The following is a 19,503-nucleotide window of genomic DNA, read 5'->3' as shown; positions in this document are numbered from 1 at the left end:
GTTCAGTGTTCACTTGACAACAGGAGCAACAGCTGGTAGGGGGCGTGGCCAACGCTACGCTTGCGTATTTGGAGAAATTCTCAAATCAGGGTACGTATTTTGCCAAATTCTTAATTAAAAGGCTAGAAATTCGTGCCAAAATCAGTTCAGCAGTAAATCGCGGTCCCTATTTTAAGCATCCGCGGGTAGCTTTGAGCTCAAGGTGACGGAGAAGAGACGCAAAAAATTGCTCAATTATTGACTTCTTTGCGAAATCGATGCGCAAAAAGGGGTGGTGGGGGGAGCTGCTGACCAGAGAACAGCTGGAGTGGGACACAGCAAACCAGAGACAATGTAAATAGAGATGGGACACTCAATGTTAAATTTCTTTGACAATACTTTATCCGCTAGAGGCGCAGCGATCGAGCTCTCATCCAATCAGAATCAAGGCGTGCTTGTGGATTGTACTTTTGCGGCGGTAAAAATCAACAATAAAAATAATGTGTGGTCTTGCTCAACAAGGTCTTGCTCCAGCGGTCAACGCACAAAACAAATATTATTTATTGGCAGTCATACGCGGAAAAATAAATTAACGGGTTACATTTCGTATGTATGGCCGCATAGCAAGTGTTTTTTAATAGAAATAATAATGATTAAAAATATTCTCTTAATTCCAGACAGGTATCCGTTTGAAAAAATTAAAAGTAAATAATGTAATATTTAGAATACTTCTTTTTACTCCTCAAAGTTTCTTTGGCGTACCAATGCACTGCACATTTAAAAATATATTGAAATAATATTTGAAGAAATTGTTCAGAATGACGTGAACAACCAAACTCACATGAAGCATCATTCAAAACCTTGTCATATATATGTCTGAATACATCTTTTGGCATACTCTGTTTAGTATGGAGCTCTGACTTAATTCTCCTCAGTTTTGAACAAACAAAGTTTGCGAAATTGTCGCTAACGTACAGCAGTTTGGACTGATTATCGCGATACTCTCTAAACATGGTATAGACCTGGCTGGGCAGTGTTTCACTGGATGTCGCAGATTCAATGCACATAGCACAATGCAAAACATTGTCCACCTTTTTCAATGCGACTCCTCCAAAATACGAATCACTTTGGCTCTGCAAGTCAATGAGTTCATCGTCCGCATCTTGAGACTCCTCATCAGATGTACTGTCTTCGCATGGTTCAGGCTCCAAAGGCAAGGTGGGGTTTTGTTGTACCTTATGGAAAGAATTTCATTACTTTTTCATTCTTAATTTTTTAAATGTACCTTTCTAAAAAATGCATCAAAAATATAAGGTGCCAGCTCACGGCAGCTTAATCCATCGTCCTCACAATTTTTCTTTTCATTGTGGAGTTTTAGATACATTAAAAGGTTAAAAAAAGCTCCAACCAAGCAAGCGCAGAAAGTCAAAACTGTGGGGGAATGTCCGCTACCACATTGCTCTCGTATTTCCCCGTTGAAATTCTCTAGAGGGTCCTGCTGAATTCTTCTTGTTAAGAGAAACTCAAACCCTCTTGCACGCATCATCGGAAAAAATAGTTTCATTGATCGAATCAGCCAAACAAGAGAGTGTATGGATGGCGTCCAGACTGTTGTCCCATCTTTTTTTCTGAACTTCCATTTCCCCACAAATAATTCAGCTTTATTCCAAAAATCCCAGTGGGCAGAGGATTCATGCAGCCTAAAAAATTGAAAATTATGATACCTATTATTTAAACCTCTCTGGCTTAATAATAATAATTCCAAGACATTATTTAACTTGGCTCCGATCAATAGCCAAATGCATGAGCTCAGTTGTCAAAGACAAATTCAATCAAATTCGTCTAGAAAATCATGATGATACTAACCGGCCTTTCAAAGGTTTTGCATGCGAATACGAGCTTCCATTAAACGAGTCGACCAAGTTGTCCATGAATTGTATAAATTCTACGGTATGACACGCTTCAGACGGGAGGAGACCTACAAAAATTTTGTTACTAATATATATTCCATGAAAATCATAATACTTGAACACGTAACAGAGGCGGCGTGGTGAATTTTCGCCCCTGGAGAATTAACATTCCGTGCCTTATTATTATTGTTAATAATTTTTTTTTATCGTCGAATGGAAAATATCAGATGCAGAAACGACCAAATTTTACTTTGGAAATTAAAATTAATTGATTATAATCGCCATGGACTCAAATATTCTATTTAAAAGGGAGACATATACATTTCGATTTGATAGCCAGAAACATTAACTCCTCAAAGGGTGAGCCAGGGTTCTAAGGGTGAAGTGTGGGAAAACAATTTGACAAAAAAGTTGGCTAGAAATAGTCGAAATGCATGGTCATAATTATCATATATAATTTTTTTAATTCATATTAGAATAATTTTTTTAAATTACACACACACCAATTTTAATTATTTGTTAAAATAGAATATATTATTTTATAACTTGTATTTTATATATTGAAAACAATTGAAAAGTACTATATACTATTTAATAATTTATTAAAATATCATCAATTTTAATTTCAATTACAAAAAAATTTAAAATTAATTAAAAATTTCAAATAATTGAAGACGAAATAACATTGAATTTTAAATTTACTAATTTTCAGTGTAATTTTTTTATTACCTTTTAAATAAAATTAAAACATACTTTTTTATTGTTATTTAAAATTTTAAAAATTTGATATCTATTTCAATTAAAATAAATTAAATATAATTTCTGAAGTTTCTATCCTCGGAGGTCACTAATAATAATTTTGTATTTGGGTGGATCCAGGAATGATTTGGGTGTGATTGTTGATGAAAAGTTACCTTTTTAACTGAATATTATAAAAACTGAATAATTGGTTTCCCGCAATAGAAATTAATTTTCAACCAGCGATAACTCTATTTCTGTTACAGAAACGACAAAATGTGTAATGACAAAAAAAGTGAATTTTGACATTCTGCATTCAATCAATATCACAGCTCGGCGAAAATTCGTGAAAGGTACAATGCGTTGGCAAGGGTCGTGCGATCTTTACAAAATTTTAGGACCTGAAAGACCATGCAAGGAGATTTTCAAAAATATATAGTTTTACCCAGTCTTACCCCAATATCTATAAATTTACGGGTTCTACGGGACGTTCAAAATTGGGTTTTTGAAAATTTCAAACGGCTGTATCTCGGCTTTCCGTGATCGCACAACAAAAATCCGGGTATGGCTGAATTCCTCTTTTCACTTTCTACAACTTTGCCGTTGAAAGCAAAATCCTAGGTAAAAGGTCAAGGTCACTTCCGATGACCTTGTGTCATTCAAACTGGAATTTGAGCATTAAATGCAAACATTTTTGAAATTCTGAGATAGCCATTCGATTCTTCGTGAAATTTTACATACAATGTGTGAAAATGGCGAAGTAGTTTTTTCTCTTTAAATTTATATTTAAAAAAAAGGATAAAAAACGTGGTTTTTTGGTGCTCGGATCAGCGATTTTTAAGAAAAACTTTAATAACTCGTTTTCTGTGCGTCTGAGGCAAAAAATGATTATGATCAAAATTGATCCCCATTAAAAGTTCTATCTAAATATGTAAAGGTCATTGACCTTTTGAAAACTTGGGTCAAAGGTCACCTTGACCCTTATCCTTCAGTGAAAAGACCCTAATGTGTGATACATGGTTGGAAAAGTCTTATCACTAGGATACCAATGGTCACCATATTTTTGTCTCCGGCTTCATTTTCGACCTAGTTATGATGGTTTTATTGTGAAAAAAGCGCATTTTCTTTCATTATATATTAAATAATCAGCTTACATTGGTGGAAAATAAAGCCAGAGACAAAAATATGGTGACCATTGTTATTTTAGTGATAAAACCTTTCCAACCATGTATCACACATTAGGGTCTTTTCACTGAAGGACAAGGGTCAAGGTGACCTTTGACCCAAGTTTACAAAAGGTCAATGACCTTTGCATATTTAGATAGAACTTTTAATGGGGATCAATTTTGAACATAATCATTTTTTGCCTCAGACGCACAGAAAACGAGCTATTTTCGATTTTCTTAAAAATCGCTGATCCGAGCACCAAAAAACCACGTTTTTTAATCTTTTTATTTTAATATAAATTAGAGAAAAAACCACTTCGCCATTTTCACACATTGTATGTAAAATTTCACGAAGAATTGAATGGCCATCTCAGAATTTCAAAAATGTTTGCATTTGATGCTCAAATTCCAGTTTGAATGAAACAAGGTCATCGGAAGTGACCTTGACCTTTGACCTATGATTTTGCAATCAACAGCAAAGTTGTAGAATTTAATGAGACGAGTTCAACCATACCCGGATGTTGGTTCTCCGACCAAGAGAAGCCGAGATAATTGAAGTTTTTGGTTTTTTCAAAATGTCCCGTAAAATCCGCTATTTTGAAAATATTTTGATAAAAATTTAGGGATGTTCCCTTCAAGTAATGGAGATTTTAGGGATGTTCCCTTCAAGTAATGGAGATTAAGTTGTGAAACTCTCAGATCTCTATCATCAACTTTGGGCGCGGTACGCGGTGTGTGAGAATGCTAAGAACGGAACCGCAAACGAAATTAATTTTCAAACAGCGATAACTCTGTTTCTGTTAGAGATACGCAAAAACATGTAATAATGAAAAAAGTGTTTATATGACCTCACCTATCGAACCATGCAACGCTCATGCAGGTCAATTCACTTAAGGTCATTGACCTCAGTGACCATGAAAATCGATTTTGCAATAATAAAATGATGATGAAATTAAAAATAACATTTTATTTTCAATTAATGAAAGTTAAATGGTATTTTATCCTTGTTAATAAAAAAAAATTAAATAACATTTTTTATAAAATTTTAAATTAAATTAAAATTTGAAAAGATGATAACCTATTAAATTGTGAAGAAAAAAATTCTCTTAAGTGATATGATTTTGATGCATGTAATATATTACAATTAATTATTTAACAGTTATTTACGAAGTATTTTAAGTTATTGTAGTTAGATAAATGATAATTGTGTAAATTATATAAGCTCTTTTTATTTAAAAATAAAAATAATGAAATTAAATATATACTTGATATTAAGTTTATAAAACACATTTTAATTTTTTTACTTTTAATATATGACCATTAAAAGGATTTTTTTTTTGACCTCTTCCTTGTTTTTTAGGTCAGGGAAAAAATCACGACACTGGAAATCAAAATTTTGTGATGCGGGCTCTGCCGGAAAAATCTACCTGTTTCCAAAAACTGAAGATCCACCCTGTGAACTAATCTATATTGTTGACTTACCTTGCGCAATTAACGTATTGAGAGAAGCCGCAACACTGGAGCTGACCAACTGGAATGCCAGTTTCACTTTCATGGCCTGTTTGTCTCTTGCATAAATATGCGCAGCCGTTAGTTTCGGTGCTAATGTTGTTCCGATGAGCTTGCCTTTTAAACTTAAAAGTTCCTCTACGTGCTTAATTTTGGCATATCGTCCAGGTCCAATTTCCAGGTCATACTTTCTGAACATGCTTACTATACATTTTCCTATATGCACGAAATCCGGGCCACAGCAAATTTCTTCCCCTAAATTAAAGTATTTGTTTTATCACTTAATAAAGTTAAAGAAATATTTCACCATCTATTAGAAAATAAGGTTTGTTTGCGCAAGCCTTCAATATTTCCAGGGCCTTTAAATTTGTCGGCGCCTGGTCGCAAGTGCAAAATTTTATTTTTACTCCGAAAGTTTTCAACCTCCTAATATTTTTTTCAATCAAATTTGCTAAGACTGATGAAGGCGTGGTTCCTGTAGAAAAATAGTAAGAGACTGGGAACTGAAATTTAGAACCACAATGAAAAACAATATAAATAAAAAGAAAAATTAACCAACCTTGACCTTCTTGTTTCTGAGCAGAACAACGAAAAAAATAAGTGCGTGATCCGCCAATTCTTTGGTGGTCTCCTCTCCTGGCCCATAATCGCTAAATCCTTGAAATTTTTTCCACTTTGAGGACCACATCAAAAACTCATCAATGGATAATTCATCCCACAAGAGAACTGCGTAACAGTCCCTTTCATCCTCTAAATCTGATGTAAAATCTCCAACACCCTCCAATATAGGCTCAATTATTCCTGGTTCGATGCTTAGCCCTTGCGTGAAACGAAGAAGAGTTTTTTTTGATGGAAGAATGAACATGTCACTGACAGCCGCTCTTGCTCTTCGTCCCCCTTTCTGAAGACCCATGGTGAGTATAAGGTCTTGTCGATCATATCTTCGACCTTGTGGCTTCACCTATTGAGATTAAGTTATTATTTCATTAAAACATCATTATTATATGAAATCTTACTTTCTGAAGCTTGATTTGTCGATCAATAAAATCGACGCATTTTGTAGGCAGGTGTTTTCGTAAATAGAGTATGGCAGCTTCCTTCGAAGCAGGGTTGGTGGCTTTTCTTTTAAGCCTCATCTTTTTCAACCTCTTGACCTCTTTGTTCTTCTTCTTTGCAAATGCAATCAAACTCTTTCTGTCAAGCTTTTCAAATAGTGTTTTCTTGGCTGGAAAAAGAAAAGATAATATTTAATAAAGCGTATGGTCCTCCGTAATTTTTTTTTTTTTTAATATCTTTTTATGTTACATGGATTTGCTGGTAGTTGTTTTTGACGTGGAGGTTGCTGTTCTTGTGCATGACGTGGTGGTGATGGTGATTCTTGTTGAGGTGATGCTACTTGTGGTTGTTGAGGCGGTGATAGAGGCGGTTGTGTTGGAGTTTGCTCGTTCTCAGATGCTGCTACCTGTTGTTCATGTGGTGGCTGTGGTTGCTGCAGGGTAGCGGTTACTTGCGGCAAAGTCCGAGGTGGGTACGCATGTCCGGATCGTGGTGGAGGTGGTAGTATTTGTCGTACTTGTGGCTGTTGAGGTGGTGTTGGACGAGGTTGTTCTTGTGGTGGTGTCGTAGGTGTATCGTTCTCGAATGGCGGTGCTACCTGTTGTTCATGCGGTGGCTGTGGTTGCTGCAGGGTAGCGGTTACTTGCGGCAAAGTCCGAGGTGGGCACGCATGTCCGGATCGTGGTGGAGGTGGTAGTATTTGTCGTACTTGTGGCTGTTGAGGTGGTGTTGGACGAGGTTGTTCTTGTGGTGGTGTCGTAGGTGTATCGTTCTCGGATGGCGGTGCTACCTGTTGTTCATGCGGTGGCTGTGGTTGCTGCAGAGTAGTGGTTACTTGCGGCAAAGTCTGAGGTGGGTACGTAGGTGGTGGAGGTGGTAGTTCTTGTTGAGATGGTGTTTGTTGATGCTGCGGTAATGATTGTCTATGTTGTTCGTCTGTTGGTTTCCGACCAAAAGGCTTCGACCGATTTAAAGGCAGATGAGGCAAAACATATTGTTTCACCACTTCTGCCTTGAGATTCTTCTTGGACGAAGGGCACCCTTGAAGCAGATTGTATGCTGTAGATCCACCAAAGCTGGAACTATTCAGTCTCTGAATTTTTTTTCTTGGTTTGTATGGAGACCCTGGAGAAGTTGCAGGCTCCAGCTCAGAGTTATCATTCAAAAATCGATAATTGTCTGCTTGCGAAGAAATTTGCAGCTTTCTTGTTCTTGGGCCTCTGGCTGGCAGATAGGGTGATGAAGGCGTTTCTTGCTGAAATTGTGGTGAAGCCTGACAGTTTTCTCCTATCAGACCACAGCTGGAATCCGAGTTCAATGGGCGAAGTGGTGTACGAGGAGAACTTCTAACTGGTAGCCTTGGTGATGAAGATGGTGTCCATGACTGCAGCATCTGAGGCGAAAGGTTTTGATTCTCGACGGTTCGAGGGTTGTTCATTGGTGTTCTATTACCTACATTGAAAATAAAATTAATTATTGTACGAAGCTTCAAAATAATCATAACAAATCATGTAAGATCATATTTCTTAATGCTTTATTAGCTTTCTGTGCATAATTATTTTTCTTACATGATGATTGAAAGTGTTCAAAAGAAGTATCAGAATCAGAAGTGGTTCTCTCATAAAATAATATGTAACCTGTGTCACTTTTCTGGCTGTCACCATCCAGTACAGTGAAGGAGGACACCTGCAGGGAAATGTACTGATAAAATTGTAAGATATGTGAATTTCGCTTACTTTCGAATCGTTGTAAATATTGATCGTACCATCTTGCATTAGACTTTGACAAATATAGTGTCCTTTGCTCAAATCACCTTCATGATGGATGATGGCTTTGCAAAAAAATGACACCTCCTCAGTTCCATTTTTTTTTATAATTTGGCCATCTTTTAACGCAAAGATACTCTGCTTCAACGTCAAACCATAGTCCAAGACAATTTCACCAGAGTCTTTCAAAAGCTGGTTGGCCTGGTTGCTGAACCTAAATTTTTATTATTGAAGTTGAATAGAGAATAATTTAGTATGAATATAATATCACTTATTCAATCCATACCAGATCCCGTATTAATTAATTCTTTGAAATGAACACACCACCTGATGAGGCACATCAACACAAAACCACAGACATCACTTTTTCAACACCACCAATAACATTCCTTCACCCATGTACCTACAAAATGAAATCACAAAGTAAAATGTTCTTTTTTTAACTCTAAAACTTCCCTGATAACAAATAAAAATAACGCTTGCAAAAAAAACAAGACGAGTTGAAAAAATAAAAGTTATGTTCTTCTCAGTTTTGTTAGTCACATAATGGGTCTGCACATTTTCATTTGGATTGCTGGAAACAGAAACAAAATTAATTACAGAGTAAATAATAATAAATTGAAAAAATAATAAAAAACATAAATTAAATAAATCCCCGTTACACAACGCTCATCAAAATTTGAATCAAAATCACCTTTTCAGTTGAATTACCAAAACTTTTGGAAGCTCCTGAAAATAAATTATTTCCTTTTGTGGAGTTCCTCTGTGGCAATGTGAGCAATACGGCTCATGAACGCAGCTATCGTCACTGTTCATGTAAATACGCAGAGCTTCCTTCAAATCAGATGCCATGGGTAGGCAAAGGTCGTACATGGGCTGACTTAAATACCGGGTTTTGCCGCACACTAAACATTGACCTGCATATTGTTTTGGAGGATATTGATGCAATGTAATTCTAAATATATATTTTAATCTTACGCTCAAAAACTTCTTTGCCCTCGAAAACTTCACTCACTCCCTTCTTATCCAACGACTCAATCTTTTCGAGTAACATTCTGTGCAATTCCATGGAGTCCTGCTGTAAACCTTCGTCAAAATCTTTTGTGCCTATAAGAATAATAGTCTAATCCAATAAGGTTCAAATGTTACTTTTTTAACTTACTCCAAATTTGTGTAAGCAAGTCCAAGGGTGTGAAAGGCTCAGCACAAGTTTTTGTTACCTCACGACCAACTTCTTTCAGCAAGCAAATAATGCAACTTTTAGACTTCAAGAGTTGGCAACTTTCTTCTTTGTGATTATTAAGCAGCATCCAAATCCAGCTGCATGCAAACCAAGCCTAAAACAAATAACCATGGAAATAATAGCAGCCAATTGTAGCCTCTGTGAAATACATTGACAAAGTACTTCTTATTTTTTTTATATACCTGGCAAAGTGAATTTATATAGCATGAGTTCCCCATATTCACCAATCCTCGCAATGGACCGTCAACAGCATCAAATGTTTTTCGTATTGAACAATCCAAAGACTCCCCAATTGGATTGACATCTTCCACATCTGGATCTAGATTTCTCGTCGGTAAAGCTGGCATCTGATAGTATTACACATTATTTTCATAAAACTTCAATGCATAGCAATCTCTTATACTCAAGTTTCTTACCCATGGCTTAGGTACTGCATCTTTGATCAGTTTACCATTTCCGTAAAAAAATTTTATGTCAAAGTGTTTGACACAACATCGAATATCTGTTCGCTCATCATCAGCAGGCAAGCCCATGTTTATCAACCATTGTCTTCTACGCCTATAAAAATTGCTCTTATTAGTATGTAATTTTGAATTGAAGGAAAATTGCAAACTCACTAAATTAATAAAATCTGAATAAAATCATAAATACGGACACACATTATATGGATACAATAATAGTTATAAAAAATATATCGAATTCTTAGTATTAATAATATTCAAAAATTAATTTTTGTAATAATGTTACTCACTCAGCATTATTTATACTTGAAGCCTTTGGAGCACATTTAAGATCAATTCCATTTAATGAAGTGCTATCACAATCAATGTAATGGCACTTCCTAACTTGAACGTTTAGATGAGATCTTCCCGTCTTATTAACTGTTTCAACTTCCACCGATGGCATTTTTCTTTTCCCTTCATCATCATTCTTGGATACAGCCAAAATCATCCCTGGTACAATTTGAAATCAATTGGGTGAGACTTTTCGGTATTCTGCAAATGAATCAATAAATAATAAAAAGTATGTAATTCAATTCTGTCGAGAGTGCCGAGCCGAGTAGCTGCGACTAAAAACAATTATGCAATATTTATGTACATTTCTACATTTAAAAAAAGCCAATTAGAGCTGAAAAACAATAAATCATTAATGATTTATATTTTAATTCCACTCCAAAGTAATTCTATTTTAACTTACGAACAGTCTGAGAATTTAGCTTGTTAGAACTTGATAAATAACAAATCAATCAAAACAATCCCATGAGGTATTATTTTATGTACTTTCAATCGTTTTCCGCCTTCTAGCGCCATCTATTGGAAAACGAAATAATGATAACAACCAATGAAACGGTCACGTGACCAGCCAGTTCACAAGTATGAACAGTGGTACAAACCTGCGCATAGGAGTGAACAGGCCGTGCAGCAAACTAATCGCTTCAGATTGCCATTGAAAGTCAGATTTTGCGTAGCTCGAAACTCAGGGTGGACAGCGTGAGTAGCACCCCTTTCCCTTCCCAATCGCTCCGTCAGGGTTTGGCGTTTGGGTTGAGCGTAAAATTGGCACGGAACGAGGTTAGAATGACGCTAAATCTTGTTGCTTTGCAGGCGATCTCGAGTCGAGCCAGTCAGCTGGCCTCCATGTTGTAAAACAGCCTTGAGCTGCGAGAGACGCAAATAGGCAGATAGAGAGGACTGAAAGGAGCAGCGCACCTTCACCCCGAGAGAAGAACGCACCACTGCTCTCGTTCGGACGGTCGGAATTACAGGTGCCCGCAAAATGTCGTCGCCGAGCGCAGGAAAGCGTCGCATGGACACGGATGTCATCAAGCTGATTGAGAGCAAGCATGAAGTCACCATCCTGGGGGGCCTGAACGAGTTCTGCGTCAAGTTCTATGGCACCAGGGGCACTCCGTACGAAGGCGGAGTGTGGAAGGTCAGGGTCCACCTGCCAGAGCAGTACCCTTTCAAGTCGCCATCAATCGGGTTCATGAATAAGGTGATTTGAGTCACATTTTTTATTGCCCTCAATTTCTCCAATGCCATTTTTTTTATTATCTTTTTGCTAAATTTTTGCAGTAATTGATTGTTTTTTTTTCTTCTGATATTTATGCCAAAGATAAAAATTTCAGCTCATCACCAACATTGTTCCCACAAGTGATAAGAGTAAATATTTTCCACAAAATCTAAATAAATACAAATTTAAAAAAATTAATCATCTTTTACCAAAAAATAATTGATATTGTTTTAAAGAACATTAATTTTTTAGTTAAAAATACAGTTTTTCAGTTCAGAATGATTTCAAGGATACTTTCCATTTGGGTTGATATTGATCATTTTATTTATAGGCAAACTTTTGACCTTTTATATCAATCAAAATAAAAGAAAGAAGTAATTTTTTCCCCAATTTTCAGGCTGAATAATAACAGCTTTAAATAAGAATGGTAGCATTTTAAATTAAAACAAATTTTTTATTAATTTACACAATTTATTGATAGTTCTGAAGCTTTATGACCTCAAATTTAAGTAATAGATATTCAAAATATTTGCTGCTCTACTTACAATATGCATCAAAAATTTTTCATGGATACTAAAGAGCACAAATCAATAGATCAATTCATCCCTAGTTTAAATTTAAAAAGTTAAAAATAATAAAATGTGTTTCTTGAAATCTGTATTCCATAATTTTGTTATTAAATTATTGTGCCGCATTTCAAGAAGATACAATTTTATAATCTTCCACTTCAGCCAAAGTTTGTGTCATTTTTGCCCTCAATTTATATTTGTATTCCGCAGTAATGCCAGAGCTGTAGGTTCATTTGCATAAATTGATATACTTTACAAGTAAAAATTTGTAGTTTTCCACTTTAAAGGTTAATTAATAATCGTAATAATCTTTTGTAACCTTTTCCACTGTTGCGTAGGTTTACCACCCAAACATCGACGAAGTGTCTGGAACGGTGTGCTTGGACGTTATAAATCAGGCGTGGACGGCGCTGTACGACCTGTCCAACATATTCGAGTCGTTCCTACCGCAGCTACTGACCTATCCAAACCCAATCGATCCCCTGAATGGGGACGCCGCTGCCATGTACCTGCACAAGCCCGAGGAGTACAAGAAAAAGGTGCAGGAGTATGTGCGGAAGTACGCGACCGAGGAGGCGCTGCGTGAGCAGGAGCAAAAAGCGGTCAGTTCGGACAGTGAGTCGTCGTTGTCTGACTTCAGCGAGGACGAGGCGCAAGACATGGAGTTGTAGCCGATTTTGTGCTCCTTCACAGACTTGTTCGAGCGCCCAACGAACTGATCTCCCCCGCAATCAATCTCACACACACGCCCCTGTTGATATAAATGATGATGGATAAAATTACAACAAATAATTATATATTATTAACGATAAAGTTGTTGACACTCTCTTGAGCAACTGTTAGCACTTCCAGCGAGGCGTCCACGGGCCACGGATCTGCGGTTTTAGTTCTATTGCCAGAATTTGTAGTCGATTTGGAATATAAATTGTGTATGGGCCAGATTGGCCTCGGATCGATAGAAAATTGAAATTCAATTTGCTGAAAGATGTTAAATCTCTCAAATTGCCATGTTGTTTAAATTTAAACTCGAGCAATAGTAGATAATTTTTGAACGGGCTCAGAAAAATAGGACAACTCTTTTGATCAAAAAATATTTTCTCGAAAAAGGAAAACAACAATAATTTTTGGCGACACCTTTTGCGATTTTCAACCATTTTTCAACTTGTGCCACCCATTTTTTCTGATATAGTCAACTCAGTCAGTCTCCGTCAGCCCCTGCAGCAAAACACAAAATGTACATAGCATGGTTTTAATTACATAAATTTATTATTCTATGCAACTACATAGCATATATTATTATATTAATTACTGAGCTCTAATTATGTACTACCATTGCAGCGTGACACGAGAGAATTAACAGCAACTCACTTCTTCTTGCTTTGCACGCCCGCGCGACTCGATTATTCCGAGTCCATATATTAATCAATTAATCTCTTTTTTTGTCATGGATGTCTCAACTTGAATTGAAACACGCGAGAATCGAAACAAAAACAAATTTAGAAACCGAAGTGGAGAATAGACAAAATAATGTTTATATTTTGTAAAAGAGTTAGGCCAACTGTAGCGCAGTAACGATTTTAAATCCACGTTGTGTGCCGGCTCATGGAAATAATGAAATGATTATATTTGAATTTTAAAAGAAGTAAGTGTCTGTCTAGGTGATGACTCAAGTCCAAAAATTTTCAACATCTGCATGTGAATTAGGCTTAAAGCGGCTTTAAGGAAGAAAATAATGTGGAAATCGATATTAGAGAGAAATAACTAAGAAGATATTTTTGCCCCCTTGTCATTTGACTGTGTTTATGTAAAACGATTTTTATTTTCAACTTCTAAACTCTTTACCTTCCGCAACTGTGTTTGCAAAAATTTGAGAATAACATCATTGGTTCTGTAATAAATATATTAATAATTATCATTCGATTGGTTTGGAAGTACGAGATGATAAGCTTTAATTAGGCGCTGTAAGTTATTTTAATTCGAGTTACGTCCCACGGTTTCTGGCAAATATGAATCGGATGAATCACGCCACTTTCTGTTATGTGTATGATAATATCTGTTTGATTGCCCTCTTTGCGAGAAGAGTTAATTAAGATGAAAAACAAATAATTTGTTTTATATTGAATAAAAATCAATGGAAAAGCCAATAAACATGTAATAAAACTAATAAATTGACCTAGTTTTATTTAATTTTTGCGCACCCGAGAGTACGATCTCGTGCATTGAGCCGGCCGTGAATAAGTAATCGATGCTTTATAAGAGGGCAAAACACGAAAGTAGGTCGCTCTCTTGAAAACCAGGCACTTCTTGTCACATCCCATGCAATTCTATTATGTGTGCCTCTCGACGTCCAGACTGACAAAAGACCGCGCCTCTCCACTCCATTCACTCACACAGCCAACTTACATTATTGCAAAATAATCACTGCCGCCGGGAAAGCCGAGTCTCTTTTCTCACTTGAACACCCGATTTATAGGCAATTTAAATCTTTTATTAGTGCAAAGGGGTGGAAAGTGGAAATGATTTACTTCTTTTGATACAAGATTTATCTTCAAGCGCTGTACGTTATTGTGTATTGGGTTTTATTCAAGGCGGAAAAAGGGAAAAAATCACATTAAATATAAGAAAGCGCCAAATCATGATCTTTTGGCAAGTTTTCAGTTTCGTTTTACAATAAATGCATCTTTTTACAATCCAACTCGGCTATTTAACACGGTGATTTTTCTCATCCATTAAAGGAATTGTAAAAAGTCGAGATAAAGAGAGTGAAAAATGAAGAATCCTGCAATAAATAAATTGAGCAGCATGAATGATTTAATTTTACAATATCCTCTCTTTTTTACTGAACTACCCAGTTTTTGCCATAAAATACAAAAGCAAAGATGTGGAATTATTTTCACCCGTTTCATCAAATATTATATTAATTTAAAGATTTCTGATCTGATATGTCAATATGATAAATTTTGTATGCATAAAAATTATGCGCAGATTGTAAATCAACGTCACTTAATTATTTTGCTATTTTGATGCATTAAAAATATCACAAGTTCATCAATCTCTATTTTCTAACTAGTTTTTACTTTTATGATAAAATCATTATCATAATTATATTATATAAAATTAATAAATTACATCAAGTAAAAATAGAAAATTATAATAATAATAATTTAAATGATTCTAATTGTAAGCAGAAAAAAATTGTTTTTTATTATTGCATCACAATCGCATCAATGAGATGAAAAAAAATTGATTGTTTTTTTGAACTAATAAACTGTGATTGCGAAAAATATAAAAATTAAGGTCAGCGGAAAGAAATGCTTGGCAACAATTCAAATTTTTTGCTTTGATTGTTTTATTAGTTTCATCAACTAATTTATTATATTCTAAAAAATGTTCAAGCTTTCAGTTTTTGATCTATTTATAAACACCGATAGAATAAAAACCATATTTTACTCAGTGATGTGTTGCTAAAATCTTTGCTAAATTAAATTTAACACGGGCCTTGCGTTCCTTTTGTCGTCATGCCAAGTCCGCTTTGCAAAACAAATATCACTCGTCCCGGCTTGTAAAAGCAAACATTCTGATTGCAAAAATATTTCAAAGCATAATTTTGAACCGCCCGAGCTCCAGCGTCAGAATATACATCGCATATGTCTCTGTTGCACCACACGGTCGTTTGCAGCTGCAAAGTTGTGATACTATACACACGTCGTACGTGTCCCCGACTTTTTCGCCGTTTTTTTCTTTTTATTTCCTGGCAGCAGTTGCATCTGCACAAACACTGCTGCTGCCGGGACTGAAATAATTAGACAGCAGCCAGAACACAATCCATGCTCTCTCCGTCGTCGGCTGCCTCTGTTACGAGGATTTAATTATTTGCTCTGGCTTGCGAGTAAACAAAGTGCAGTTTGAGAGGTGGTTTTGTTTCGCTTCACTTGTACATTATGTGGGGTCCAAGGACGAGAGTGACGAGCTCTGCTCCGCTTTACTGATGCTCATCAATCTCGAGATTAAATGGATATTATACCAGAGAGCTTTTGCTTCGTGTCAACTTGCAGCACACCAACTGTTAACTTTTTCTGGCCTTTTTATTTCAGATGGAGAGAAAATAATGAAGAAAAATTGTTATTTTCTGGGCCAACACTACCGAGATTGGACTGGAATGATTATTAAAAAATGTTTGCAGAGCTACAAAAAAAAAAAGAAATTTAAATAACGAGGTATAGATAGAAAGTCGCAATATTCAAAATGAATATGGCACTTTTCTTAAAATATTTTTCAATATCACTGTTCTGAATGTATCACGAATCACGACACAACACAAATTAAATTTTATAGCTATATTTTAATCAATATTAAGTTTAAAGTTGATATATAAAAATAACTGTTAATTAATACTTGTAAAAAACATAATTTAATAAATTGGATAAATTACATTTATCCAAAAATGCGTAGAGTTGAAATTTATGAAACTTGAAAATAACCTTTTTATGTTTCGGTGTGAAACGGCAAAATATAATATTAAATGTGTTGAAAATTACAATATTAACAGAAGCAAACGCTCAATTTAATAACATATTAATTGAAAGTATTTTAGAGTTAAAAAAGCATAGAATTAACGAAAATGGAATTTAAAATAAACGCAATAGAACGAAGTCATGGAAGGTATTATTTCTGTAAAGGTGCCAATCGCGAAAAGCTCACTGAAGTTCGCCGCTCTTTATATAACTCGCAACCATTAAGCTCCTGCCAAAGCACGTGTAGGCTTATTGTTTGACACTGGTGTAGCGCCGGTTGCATAACTTTGTGCTGCGAAGCTCCAGCTTTTCGAACTTCTGAACTATGATCGGGTTTCCAATTGATTAGCGGCCGATTGATTAGTCACGCAGGGAGCTCATTTCATGCAGAGCACGGAAGGATGGCGTATTATTCAGAGACGACGAAGAAGAAGAGCTTCTCGTCAAATAACGGAAATGCGATCGGCGGCGTGCTTTCGCAGGAAGAGGCAGAGAGCAGAGGATTACGTGAGAGGCCGTTAAGGAAGGAGCGCGCATATTATTAAGTAAGTTGATTAAGGAAGGCTGTGTTTGTGGGTCAGTGCGATTCGCCATCTGGTTATGGTTTCAGCAACGTGGCGGATACGATGGGTCGCAGGGTGGCGCCGCCCCGGCGCCGGGCGCTGGAAACCGAGCTGGATCGGCGCGGCCGAGCGAGGTTCATCTGCGATGGTGGTGCCGCCGGTGCGGGAGAGGCGCGCAGAGAGAAGCTCGCCGCCGCGGTGTGAATGTGAGAGAGTGTGACAGTGGAGAGAGCTGCGCTGAGGAAAAGAGAGAAGAAGAAGAAGCAGGACCAACGAACCAGCCGGAGAGAGAGAAAGAGATACAGAGGAAGAGAAAAGTGCAAATCATGGAGGGCTAGGCGCAGCACGGCGGCAGTATGAGCCTGAGAAATGGTGCCCTTGTGAAGGTGGTCGTGAGTTCGTCATTGCTGCTGCTGCTGGTGGCGTTCTACGCGAGCACCAAGTCGTCGTCGCTGACCGTGTTCTACGGACTGTTCTACGCGCTCGTCGTCTCGCACATCGTCGGCTGCTGGGTGCGCAAATGCTTGCTTAGTTGTCTGACGCTGATCAAACTGGTTGTATCCGGAGCCGTGTCGGTGGTGGTCGTAGACGACGAGCAGCAGCAACAGGAGCAGCAGCGCCCCCCATTGGCAGATCCACCGAGGTTGTTGTTCAGGTCGCGGCAGGACTTTCCAAGTCTCGCCCCAATCACGTCTGGAAATGCGTCTATTAGCTCGCGCCGAAACCACCAAGCGAGATCCCAGCACTTTTCTCACTCACCTCTGGACGCCGCCGCTGACACCTCCGAGGCCCAGAGCTGCGACCCCCGGCAGAGCCCGCTGCGGCGCCGCCGGCACGACCCCGAAGAAGCCGCAAGATTCGTCGGGGATTTTTGCCACGGTCGCCGCCCTGCTGCTCGCCTCGCCGACTACCTGCCTTTTTTCCACTCGCCCCTGCAGGGGGTGCGAGACCTCGGGGGCACGCCGGCTCCTCAGTTCTAACGGGCGCGGGGCCGTCGTTGGCGAGCGGCAGCGCGCGACGCATCGCCCAGCAGCGTTGCGTTGCCGCCGGAAGCGGCGCAAGAAAAAGGAGGTTGGGGGCCGCGATGCCCCCGGCCGCCGGCCTCTTCTGCTGGCTGGTGGCTTCGGCCCTGTGCCTGAGCGGAGCGGCTCACGCCAACTGGACCTCGCCCCGGGCCTCGGCAGGGCTGCCTAACCGCACCCTGATGTCTTCGTCGTCCTGGTGGCCGCACACCGTGCCCCCGGAGCTGCTCAACAGCAACATGGGCACCACGCAGCAACAGATCATCGGTGTTCCGCCATCTTGGGGCTTGGGCTGCCCAACCCCCGGAAGTACACCCCCGGTGCGTGCCCCCAACAACAACAACGACGACGACATCCCGCCGGCCGCCGAACAGCTGGAGGAGCGGATTCGCAGAGACCAGCACCGGCCGCACTACACGTGCCCGCCGCCCTGTTCGCTCGAGCAAACTGTCAGTGCTATTTCTAGTGATAATAGTGCCAGCAGTAGACCGCCCCCGCCGCCACCCCCGCCGTCGTCATTATCATCATCATCGTCCGCAGCAGCAGCCGCCGCCGCCGCCTCCTCCACCACCGACACGCCAGAAAATAATAAGCGAAGTCAACATCCTCCGTATTTCAACCAGTGCCTTCATTATTTAAAGCCAAGTGTTTTTGAGACTTTGTGTAAAAAAGACAACCAGAGTATTTACGAATTTGGAAGGAAGGTTTCAAAATTGCGACTTCCGTTTTGTTGCGAGCACTCCGTCGAGAGTGTGCTGATGGCTGGTCTTGAAGAAGAATATGACGACAACAATAATAATGTAATAGAGATGAATGAAGATGAGCGACACACTTTTACAATTAACAACCACAACAACAATAATGCTAGGAGTAATACAATTAATAATAAAGAGGTGCCTGTAAGTCGTCGTTTGTTACGTACTTTTGAGTGTAATCGCCACCTTGAGGCTCTTCTATCTTTGGATCGGCTTGCAAGAAAGGCTGCACATCTTTTTGATGCTGTTGTAGAACGTTATGACTGTGGCCAGACTTATTCAGTACATTTCCAGTGCGAGGATTGTAAGGTTAGTGAAAAACAACCCATTTTCTTTATCTCTTTACTTACATTTGATATAATTAGTGGCTTAAGGGATATTTAAAAAAAAATTCAAATCAAAGGAATTACTTTAATTAATATATTATATTGATTAAATATTATTTATTCTTATAAAAGTTAGTGGAACAGAAAATAAATGTTAAAAAGGAAAAAACGTTACGCATTTAATGCCTTTTTAACATTTATTTTCTGTTCCATTAACTTTTATATGCATAAGCTTCTAATCAATATTAAATAATTTGATTTCTCTTTAAATCTCTCGGTACTTTAAATGTGTCGCGTTATTTCCTATTTTAACATTTATATTCTTATAAATACATTTTTTATATTTTAACAATTATTTACAGTTCTATTAACTT

The 19,503-nt window shown here is 37.9% G+C and overlaps 4 protein-coding genes across 8 annotated transcripts in view; 2 read left to right on the top strand and 2 right to left on the bottom strand.

Moving 5' to 3' along the window:
- The first annotated feature begins 7 nt into the window (after positions 1-7).
- On the top strand, positions 8-13,874 carry LOC132205468 (ubiquitin-conjugating enzyme E2 H). Of its 3 annotated transcripts, none has more exons than XM_059634525.1 (3): positions 8-90; positions 10,972-11,362; positions 12,288-13,874. In XM_059634525.1, the coding sequence occupies exons 2-3, from the start codon at positions 11,144-11,146 to the stop codon at positions 12,618-12,620; spliced, it is 552 nt and encodes a 183-aa protein (XP_059490508.1). In that variant the 5' UTR covers positions 8-90; positions 10,972-11,143; the 3' UTR covers positions 12,621-13,874. The 3 variants fall into 3 exon arrangements, with proteins under 3 accessions (XP_059490508.1, XP_059490506.1, XP_059490507.1); XM_059634523.1 differs by lacking the exon at positions 8-90 and adding an exon at positions 10,699-10,857; XM_059634524.1 differs by lacking the exon at positions 8-90 and adding an exon at positions 10,757-10,917.
- On the bottom strand, positions 441-8,343 carry LOC132205466 (uncharacterized). Its single transcript, XM_059634519.1, has 10 exons — positions 8,095-8,343; positions 7,927-8,044; positions 6,608-7,810; positions 6,319-6,527; positions 5,862-6,263; positions 5,610-5,805; positions 5,276-5,557; positions 1,846-1,957; positions 1,265-1,679; positions 441-1,214 (listed from the first exon to the last, which is right to left on the bottom strand). The coding sequence occupies exons 1-10, from the start codon at positions 8,131-8,133 to the stop codon at positions 678-680; spliced, it is 3,513 nt and encodes a 1,170-aa protein (XP_059490502.1). The 5' UTR covers positions 8,134-8,343; the 3' UTR covers positions 441-677.
- Positions 8,211-10,651, bottom strand: LOC132205467 (ubiquitin carboxyl-terminal hydrolase 12-like). Of its 3 annotated transcripts, XR_009442708.1 has the most exons (9): positions 10,565-10,651; positions 10,119-10,362; positions 9,784-9,925; positions 9,550-9,714; positions 9,287-9,461; positions 9,103-9,231; positions 8,819-9,041; positions 8,411-8,698; positions 8,211-8,338 (listed from the first exon to the last, which is right to left on the bottom strand). XR_009442708.1 is itself a non-coding variant. In XM_059634520.1 (8 exons), the coding sequence occupies exons 2-8, from the start codon at positions 10,316-10,318 to the stop codon at positions 8,485-8,487; spliced, it is 1,248 nt and encodes a 415-aa protein (XP_059490503.1). In that variant the 5' UTR covers positions 10,319-10,362; positions 10,565-10,651; the 3' UTR covers positions 8,343-8,484. The 3 variants fall into 3 exon arrangements, 2 of the variants coding, with proteins under 2 accessions (XP_059490503.1, XP_059490505.1); XM_059634520.1 differs by lacking the exon at positions 8,211-8,338 and having other exon boundaries at positions 8,343-8,698; XM_059634522.1 differs by lacking the exon at positions 8,211-8,338 and having other exon boundaries at positions 8,343-9,041.
- Positions 13,875-18,099: 4,225 nt separating the features above from the next.
- The window catches only part of LOC132205104 (uncharacterized), a 75,415-nt gene continuing 74,011 nt past the window's right edge, over positions 18,100-19,503 (top strand). The window contains exon 1 of the mRNA XM_059633976.1: positions 18,100-19,112. Coding sequence (XP_059489959.1) covers positions 18,111-19,112 — 1,002 coding nt within the window. The 5' untranslated portion in view covers positions 18,100-18,110. The remainder of the gene's footprint in view (positions 19,113-19,503) is intronic.

This window comes from Neocloeon triangulifer, unplaced genomic scaffold, assembly GCF_031216515.1.
Source record: "Neocloeon triangulifer isolate White Clay Creek 2 clone unplaced genomic scaffold, ASM3121651v1 ptg000002l, whole genome shotgun sequence".
Lineage (NCBI taxonomy): Eukaryota > Metazoa > Arthropoda > Insecta > Ephemeroptera > Baetidae > Neocloeon > Neocloeon triangulifer.
The sequence above is the reverse complement of the archived record's forward strand: the minus strand, read 5'-3'. Positions and strand labels throughout refer to the sequence as shown.